This window comes from Nannospalax galili, unplaced genomic scaffold (genome assembly GCF_000622305.1).
Source record: "Nannospalax galili isolate Female #2095 unplaced genomic scaffold, S.galili_v1.0 scaffold247, whole genome shotgun sequence".
NCBI lineage: Eukaryota > Metazoa > Chordata > Mammalia > Rodentia > Spalacidae > Nannospalax > Nannospalax galili.
The window spans coordinates 619,624-629,681 of NW_008356952.1; the positions used below are offsets into that span (position 1 = coordinate 619,624).

The window sequence follows — 10,058 nt, forward strand, 5'->3', positions numbered from 1 at the left end:
TTCTAAACCAAAATGAGAGCAGCAGTAGCACACGGATAGCCAAGATATTATTTACAGTTGAGATAAGCGGTATAGAGAGCAAGGGACATCAGCATCAGATAATCTATGAACTTTATATATTTATTTTATGTATATATGTATGAGTACTATGCCTATATGTGTGTAAGTGCACCCGTGTCATGCAGTGCCCATGGAAGAAGGAAGGAGGGCATTGGATCCTCTGGAATTGGAATTAAGGATGGTTGTTAGCCACCATGTGGGTGCTGGGATTTGAGCCCAGGTCTTCTGCAAGAACAGTCAGTGCTCTTAACCGCTGAGCCATCTCTCCAGCTTCAATAATCTATTAGTTTAAAGCAACACCTTTAAGCGCCCACCTTTCTATGTGCTGTGCCCTGTTTTAAAATCAAGGCTATAGCAGCAAATATGTCTGTTTGACAGTGAGGAAGCAAAAATATATCATATGGTGACAAGTGCTAAGAAGAAAACAGAAAATAGAAATGCTAAGAAGACACAGTGACAGGAATGTTCTATTTGAGACAAGGTGACCAAGGAGCATTTTCTATTAAGGTGATTCTGAAATAAATTCTAAAGTACGGTAGTTAGGGGGCCACATGAAAGTCAGAAGCCGGTCAGCAGTACACATGGCTCATCTGGCAAATGGCAAGCAGAGCATAGTTGGACCAGAGTGCTAATGTTTAGTGATGAGAGAAGGCCCAGGGCTGGATCATACAGGGTTGTATAGTCTGGCAGGGCTTATGGATCTTATTCTTGTTGAGATATGAAATTCTGAGAAGTAGGAACACGTCTGGCTGAGAAAATACCATTAAGGGGTGAAGTGGAGATGTAGGAAGCCGGTTACGCAGTGAGTAAGCACTATGGTTGGACTCCAGATGATGGCAGCTTGGGTGAATGTGATAGAAAAACAAGTGGTGAGATACATTTAGAAGGTAAAGAAAACTACCCTCATTTGGATTCTTTAAATTTTGGAATGAAAATACAGCCTTTGCTAAGTGGAAACTGGGCATTTTTTTTTTTTTTTTTGTCTTTTAGTTTATTTATCTTTGTCTATGTATATGTATGTGTTTGGGTGCATGTGCCATGATGTGTGTGGAGGTTAGAAGTCAATCTGTGGAGTTGGTTTTCTCCCACCACTGTGTGTAGTCCCAGGGATTGAACTCAGGTTGTTAAACTTGACAGCAAGCACCTTTTCTCACTGAGTTATCTTAAAGCTTGAAATTGGGCATTTTATTTATTTTTTAATTAAAAAATTTTTTTGCTTTATTTTTATGTGTGTGCATGTATTTCGTGCATGTATGCAACTGCACCCAAGTTGTGCAATGCCCATGGACAAAAGAAGAGGGTGTCAGATCCCCTGGAATGGTTGTTAGCAACCATGTAGGTGCTGAGATTCGAACCCAGGTCTTCTGTAAGGTCAGTGCTGTTAACCACTGAGTGATTCTCCAGCCCCTGAAATTGGGCATTTTGAGGGCAGCAAACATATTATTGTCAAGCTGTACCTGAGTATGTGTCTTAACTGTTACTTTGTTATGGGCTGAGTATCCTTTTAAAAAAGATTACTATTTATTTAATTTTATGTGTATGAGTGTTTTGCCTACATGTATGTAAGTGCACCTGTGCTGTGCAATGTCCAAGGAGGTCAGAAGAGGGTGTTAGATCTCTTGGAACTGGAGCTAAAGATGGTTGTTAGTTACCATGTGGGTGCTGGGAACCAAACCCAGGTCCTCTGCAAGAGCAGCCAGTGCTGTTAACCACTGAGCAATCTCTCCAGTCCCTGGGCTGAGTTATCTTGTATGATTAAAATGTTTATGGTTATGTGAAAAACAACATGCTAGATTGAAACAATTATTAAAAATAAAAATCAAAAACAATTACTAATTAAAAACTTTGAGTATTATCCTCAATTTGTATCTTTTTGTCTGAATCTTTTCCTCATCTGTAAAATAAAGGCTGTTGATTAGATATTTCTGAGTTTCTTAAGATCCTTCCAGGGGCTGGAGAAATGGTTCAGCAGTTAAGAACACTGGTTGTTCTTGCAGAAGACCCGGGTTTAAATCCCAGCACCCACATGGCAGCTAAAAACTGTCCATAACTCCAGTTCCAGGGGATCTGACAACCTCTTCTGTCCTCTGCGGGCATTGTGCGACATGGATGCACTTATCTATACACAGGCAATACACATATACACATAAAATAAAAATAATAAATATGAAACAGAAAAAGAAAAAAAAAAAAAAAGAAAAATCCTTTTGAACCCAGGGCCTTGGGAAAGGTAGGCCAGTGCTCCATCACTGTGCTACATTCCCAAACCAGAGAATCCTTGAATTACTTACTGTTTGCAGTGTACACCAAAATCTTCTATTTTATTAAGCGGGATAGTTTGATATTCAGAAGGTCCTTCATCAGGAGGTTTGTAGCCCTAAACAAAAACAGGAAACAGAAAATTAAAAACAACAAAAAGCAGAAAAACAAAACAAACAACCCAATCTATTCTTGTTCTCTGTAATTTATGAGAGTATTAACACTGGCAAGCCAAAGAGTCGAGTAAACATTCTAATAAATCTGGGCCTGCTTGCACACATCTTTAATCTCAGTATTTAGGAGGCAGAGGCAGAATTGCTGCCAAGTGGGAGGCCAGCATAGTCTACATAGCAAGTTCCAGGTGAACCTGGGGTAGATCAGGTCTTAAAAAAATTCAGTCAGGCTGGTATCACTTGCCTTTACTGTCAGCCCTCAGGAGGCAGAGGCAGGTGGATCTCTGTGAGTGCAAGGCTAGCTGGGGCTACAGAGAGAGCCTGGCTCAAGAAGACCAAAAAAAAATCTGAGCTGGGTCAGCAGTTAAAAGCACTGGGTACCTTTGCGGAGGACCCAGGTTTAGTTCTCAGCACCCACATGGTAGCTAACAACAATCCCTCATTCCAGTTCAGGGGATCTGATGCCCTCTTCTGGCCTCTGCAGGCATTGCATGCATGTGGTGAACCTACATACATGCGGGCCAAACAGTCATATAGATATAGAGATTAAAAAAAAAAAAAAATCTAGGAAAGAAAAGTATATTGCTTCTACCCTGCTCAAGACCATTAGCCTCAGGGCTGGGTTTAACTTACAGATCCATTTTCTTGTCCTTGGGTGTTGTGTAGGAGCTAGTTATCTTGCCCATGGCAGCCTCCCCAGGGAAGAAAATGGATTTAGCTTATTTTTCCAGTACTTATCAAAATGTCATGGGCACCATGCTTAATAAATAAAGACTGCTTTTCTAGTAAGATTAATATATAATATAAATATGTTATCTTTTGATACTGAGCACTCTGCAATATTTTTAAATTGCTCTAGGTTTAAAAGAAATACTATACGGGTTGGATATATAGCTTAGTGGTAGAGTCTTTGCTTAGCATCCCCAGTACAGGGGTCAAAAAAAAAAAAAAAAAGTGTTTACTGTGAAAATATTAAGACCTAAGTTTAGCTCTCCCTTGAGAACCCACATAAAGCTGGGCTGGGATTGGTAGAGCACATTTGTGCTCCCAGTGCTGCTATGGTGAGACGGCAGACAGAGGTAGGAGAATCCCCTGCTCAACAGCATGGTATATGCAGCAGCCTACAGTAAGAGATCCTGTCTCAAACTAGGCAGAAGGGAACAATGACACCCAAGTTGTTCTCTGACCTGCACATGTGTGCCTGCACTCACACATACATAAATTAAAAAGATAAAGTTATGGGGGCTGGAGGGATGGCTCAGTGGTTAAGAGTACTGGCTGCTCTTGCAGAGGACCGGATTCAGTTCCCAGCACCTGCATGGTGGCTAATAACCACCTGTAATTCCAGTTCAAGGGGATCTGATGCCATCTTCTGACCTCTGTGGGCATTTCATAACACAGGGAGACTTATATACATGCAGGCAATACACTCACACACATAAAATAAAAATAACGAAATATAAAAAAATAAAATTATAAAGACATAAAAAATTAACTCTGGGAGACTGAGAATTCAGCTTAGTTCAAACAGTGCTTGCCTAGCAATCACAAAGGTCTGGGTTCAATTTGTAGCACTGCAAAATTGGGTGTCGTGCACGCTGGTAATTCCAGTACTCCTGGGGTGGAGGCAGGAGAATCAGAAATTAAAGGTCATCATTAAAGGTCAGGTTTGGTGGCACATGACTTTAATCTTAGTGCTATGAAGGCAGAGGCAGGTGGATCTCTGTGAGATCAAGGCCAGTCTGGTCTATATAGCCAGTTCCAGGCCAGCTGAGGCTATAGGGAGACGTTGTCTCAAATAACAATCACAAAAACATCATTATTAATTACATAGTAATTTTAAGGCTAGCCTTGCTGTCTCCCTCTCAAACTCTCCTCACACAAAATTACCTTTGGATATGTCCTAAAGGCACCAAGATTCACTTTTCCTGCAGATATTGTTCTTGTTGGGTCGATCTACAAGAGATATATACTTAACATTGGTCAATATTAATCACATGCCACCATTTATTCAAGCATTACAAATCTAAAAGTACACCTATACATATACCATTACATATACACTGTAAATAAGCAAATATGAAAAAATATTCAAAACAAATCAATGAAATGGGTAAGTACAGGAATGCTTCCAGTTAATTTACAGATTAGATTTATTCTATCTAAGAATATTATTTAGTATTATTTAAACTGTGGTGCTATAGGCTTACCATTCCAGGCAAGACCCTGTCTCTAAAACAAACCACCTCCACAACATCATTATCAAAAAACCAAACCCAAAGAGAGAATTTTTCAAGGTTTTGCTCATTTCTATCCCTCCCTGCCCTTTCAATAGATGAACAACTTCCTACTTTGCTCCTAGAAACCTAGATTGCATCTAAACCACTCTGGATTTAACAATGGCTGCAGCAATTTCTGCTTATTCAATTCAGGCAACATTGAATGTCTATGAGGAGATGAGCTGACAAAGGTAATATGAAATACTCTCCTCTTATAGGGTGTGAGATGCAGGGAGGTCAAGGAACTTGTCCAAAGTTCCAGTTTCTAAGAGGTGGAAGTCATTCAAAACTAGGCAGACTGATACCAGAGCCTTGCTCATACTATACTGTTTTAATTTTTCAGTATTCATTCTTTAGTAAATTCTCACAAAGAACTTAGTCTCTTTAAAACAATTTTTTTTTTTTTAAGTGATGGGGAGTTGGAGGGAAAGGAGTGGGCATGGATTTGATCAAAACACTTTATATACATGTATGAAATTCTCAATAATTTTTTTTTAAAGTTAAAAAAACCTCCAATTTTAAAAAATTACATTTTATTTGTTTATTGTGTGTGTGCATGCATGTGTGGAGGTCAAAGGACAACTTGTAGGAGTTGATCCTTTCCTTCTACCATGTGGGTCCTGGGGATTGAACTTGGGTGATCAGGTTTGGCAGCAAATGCCTTTGTCATCTCACTGACCCTAAAAACCGGGTTTTAAAAGTACTTACTAAAATTGGAGGACTGAGGATATAACTTAGTGGCAGAGCTCTTAATTAGCATAATTCAAGGCCCGTTCTGATCTCAGGCCCCACTAAAGCAAAACAAAACATAAACCAAAACAACAACAAAAAGAGAGAGCCAGTAAGATGGCTCAGCGGGTAAAAGCATTTGGTAGAGAAAACAGATTCCCATGAGTTGTCCTCTGATCTCCACACATGCAACTGTGGCATGTGCATACCTACCCACACATTCATAGACACAGACACACAAACATACACACAAAATAAATAAAAATCTGCAATAAAAAAATTTAAAACCTGGGTGCCTGGCGTGGTGGCACACACCTTTAGTTCCAGCACTTAGGAAGCAGAGGCAGGTGGATCTCTGTGAATAGGCCAGTCCAGTCTACATAGCAAGTTTAAGGCCAGCAAGGTTTACAGTGTGAGACCCTGCCTCAAAAACAAACAAAACAACACCCCCTCCCCCCAAACCCAAACTAAGAACAAACTGGGTGTGGTAGAGGATACTTATAATTCTAGCACTTGGGAGGTAGAAGGAAGGGGATTAAGAATTCAAGAATAGCCCCGCATGGTGGCTCCTGCCTTTAATCCCAGCACTTGGGAGGCAGAAATAGGCTGATCTCTGGGAGATCAAGGCCAGCCTAGTCTACATAGTGAGTTCCAGGCCAGCTGGGGCTATAGGGAGACCATGTCTCAAAAGTCACTGAGCTGCCTCCATCCATGTCTGCTATCTAGAACCTCCATTCTTTCAACTCCTTTACTGATGGAAGTAAGGGTGATGACCTGCTTCCTGCTGGCACTGAGGACTATAAGAATTCAACAGAGAAATGGCAAGAAGACCCTAACTACTGTCCAAGGGATTATTGATGATTATGGTAAAAAGAAACTAGTGAAGGCATATAAGAAGAAATTTGCCTGCAATGGTACTGCAGCTGAGCATCCAGAATATGGAGAGTTCAGCTACAAGGTGATCAGCGCAAGAACACCTGCCAGTTCCTGATAGAGATGGACTGGCTAAGGAAGATCAGCTGAATGTTCATGGGGATCAGCTACAGGGCTTTAAGTACTTGTGGCTCGGTGAAGCTTAAGTGAGGATTTCCTTACAATGAGTAGAATTTCCCTTCTGTCCCTTGTCACAAGTTTAAAAACCTCACAGCTTGTGTAATGTAACCATTTGTGATCTGCTTTCAACTCCTTCATGCAATAAAAGAATTCAAGAATTCAATTAGGTTAAGTAGGGAGGACAAGGCCAGCCTGGGACATAGGAGACCCTGTTTCTTTAAAATCAATCAATCAATCAATCAATCAATCAATCAATCAATCAATCAATCAATCTAGCAGGCAAACAAGCAAGCAAGCACATACTTACCACTACTGCTACGAATGGTTCTTGGAATTGTTGGTTAAGCATCTGTGTACTAACATCAATCCCAGAAAGCCAGCAGCCATAACCTGGGTGGCTATGATACCAGCCAATTGCATTTTCAAGGCGGCCAACCTAACAGAGAAAAAAGCTGGCCTGAGGTCTGGTTTAATCTCAGAGATACCATCATTTACACATTTCATGCAGCATGGTGTCAAATTACAGCGTGCAGAATGCTGCTTTCACATTAAAGATCTTTTGGACAGATGGTACATGCATACTGTGCAAAACTATATCCAGGTACAAGAACAAAGCTGTTTAGTCTCCTTCCCACATTTTCCCCTCATCTATCTGGTTTCTCAGCCCAGATCTTAACCCTATAATCAGTTGCTCCCATATCCTTGAAGAGATTCTCTGTGTACATGTAGATTAATAAACACACCTGCATACAGTAACATACTACATACTGTTTTACACTTTTCTTTTACTTGACAATTCTGGAACTTATTCTATGTCAGTAAATACACATGTTGCTTTTTTTTAAAAAAAAGTTGGTTTATATAGTCCATTAATAGATGTGCCATAATCTATTCAGCTGGGTTTATACTTAGGAATATTTAGTTTATTCCCAAACTTTTTCTTTTGGGGGAGAGGGTGTTTTCTGGAGATATTGAACCCAGGGTTTTCAACTAAGCATGAGCTCTACCACTGCATTTTCTCCAGCACCAAAACTTTTGATTTCAAACACACTACTGATAATGACTTTTGTGAAAATTTATTTGGGAAAGCCCGCCCCTGCCAAATCTATGTTATAAAATTCAATAGGCTTTTTAAAAAAGGTATATTTTATTTGTTATTTTTATTTTATGTGTATGAGTGTATTGCCTGCATGTGAGTGCACCCGTGTCATGCAATGCCACGGAGGTCAGAAGAGGGCTTCAGATGCCCGTGGAACTGAAGTTAAGGACGGTTAGTAGCCGCCTTGTGGGTGCTGGGAATTGAACCCGGGTCCTCTGAAAGAGCAGTCAGTGCTCTTAACCACTGAGCCATCTCTCCAGCCCCAGGCTTTTAATATCATACACATTTTGTATAGAAAATGTTCAGTTTAAAATATAAAATTTAATGTGAAGAAGACAGTGTTAAGTTCAGAAACTCAAAAGTCACCTTGAGACTCTTACAGCTACTGAACTTTAAGGAACAACACTCTTACCTGTTTGGCATTTTCGATGTATGCAGCCATGTACTCATAAGCAGCAGCTTGAGCATTTACCCGGGTCTCAGTGCCCTCTACGGGCAAAGCAAAACTGTCCATGATGATCATGGTTTCACCATCCACCTTCCCAAGCATCAAACCCATCACTTCCAAGTTGCCTCCTGATCTGGCATGCATCACCATTTTCAGTAGAGCCAATGCTGAGATTTTGCAGTACTTAAAGTAATGGTGACTACAAAACAAAATCACGGTGTGATTAAGGTTCTTATTTGATGTATAATTTCAAAAGACCGCTTTTGTGAAGTACTGAAGGGATTACAGGGATGGAAGGGAAGTGCAGAATGTGGGAGGAAAAAGTTTCTACAAGGGCATGGGAACAAAGTGTCACACTATTGCACAGTATTCCTCTCTTGGAGAAGAGTCTCAAATAAATTTTAAATATACTATTCAAATGAGGGAGTAGCACAATCAGTTTTCTTTCCTCAATTAATTGGAATCGTTATCTCTGATTCCCTTCTCAGGCTTAACCTGTCTTAAATCATTTTTGTGTGTGGTGTATGCACGTCAATGAGACATTGGGTGACATGTGGAGGCAGGGGGCTGTTGGGAGTCTTCCTCTCTTGTTCTCTGTTTTATTCCTTTGAGACAGGGTCTCTCCATGAACTGGAAGCTTACTGTTTTAACTAGGCTGGCTGGCCAGTTAAGATTCCAGAATCTACCTGTCTCCCTGTCTCCAGTGCCGGGGTTGCAGGTACACTCAGCCATGCCCATCTTTTTACATGGGATCCTCAAGCTTGCATAGCAAGGGCTACTACCCACTGAGCAATCCCTGTAGCCCTGGGACCTAATTTTAACAAATGTGGCCTTTGATATCCACCTGCTTAGGTTTGAATCTCATCACAGACACTCCCTAAAGCAATGGGACCACTTAATGTTTGTGCTTCAGATTATATATCTATAGGTAGAATACTTCAACGTCCGATGGAAGAGAGTGTATAAAGTACTTAGCTTAAGCGAGGTGTGGTGGTGCATGCCTTTAATCCCAGCACTTAGGAAGAAGAGGCAGGCAGATCTCTGTGAGTTTGAGGCCAGCCTGGCCTACATAGTGAGTTCCAGCCCACCTGGGGCTACAGGGAGATCCTGTTTCAAAAAGACCAAAATAAATAAATAAATAATAAAAAAAATAAAGTGCTTAGCTTAGTCCCTGATATATGCTAAAATCTAAAATGCTGTTATTAGCCTTATTAATCTCTTATGGTACTCTCAAAGAAAACAGTGTGTTGGAGGGCATGGTTTCTCTCTATTATCAACCTGAAAAGACCTAATATCCCTACTTTTTCTGTGACTATTATTCTAGAGTTTGTCATCACTGAATGTAACTAAACTCTTGAATAAAATTACACATTTAAAAAGTCACTAATACAGCTTATGACAGCTAGAATGAATATAATTAGAGCCACAGTGAGGCAAGCTGATAGCTTATAAATATTCATCAGACTATATCAACCTAAAATGTACAGCTTGCTATAGAAACAGAGACCTGGGTAATCTACGCAGGTCACCCTAGTGTTTCTGAAAAGGCTTTTTAGATGCTTGCCCACAGAAAGCAACCAAATTTAATTCCCAACATTGCTAAATTTCTACCACAAGCTGAAAGATGCAGATGCCTGGTCTTGGGAGTCAAGACATACATTAAAAATTTAGCTCCTTCTTATCATGTAGTTATTAAAAATTAAAAAAAATGATTAAAAATAATTCTTCAAAGCATAAACATTTACTCCTTAATAATTAGTAGATGTGAAAAACATTACCATTGAAATCTGCCTGACGACTTTATATCCATGCTCAGATAGATGCCAAGGAGCTCCGAAAGTAACCAACTGTGACTAGTAATAATCAGATATATTGAGATTAGAAATGCATGTGCAAACATCTTAATGTCAATAGCATTAAAAATGAATTTTTCTGTATGAAACTGTGTATTTTAATAA

General features: G+C 39.9%; 1 protein-coding gene and 1 pseudogene across 2 annotated transcripts in view; one reads left to right on the plus strand and one right to left on the minus strand.

Annotated features, from left to right (window-relative positions):
- The window catches only part of Cops5 (COP9 signalosome subunit 5), a 21,700-nt gene that overhangs the window by 9,936 nt on the left and 1,706 nt on the right, over nt 1–10,058 (minus strand). For both annotated transcript variants that reach the window (XM_008854772.3, XM_008854773.3), the window contains exons 2-5: nt 8,065–8,299; nt 6,861–6,989; nt 4,383–4,448; nt 2,352–2,437 (exon numbers count right to left, since the gene is read on the minus strand). In XM_008854772.3, coding sequence (XP_008852994.1) covers nt 2,352–2,437; nt 4,383–4,448; nt 6,861–6,989; nt 8,065–8,299 — 516 coding nt within the window. The remainder of the gene's footprint in view (nt 1–2,351; nt 2,438–4,382; nt 4,449–6,860; nt 6,990–8,064; nt 8,300–10,058) is intronic.
- Nucleotides 5,953–6,753, plus strand: LOC108490019 (annotated as a pseudogene).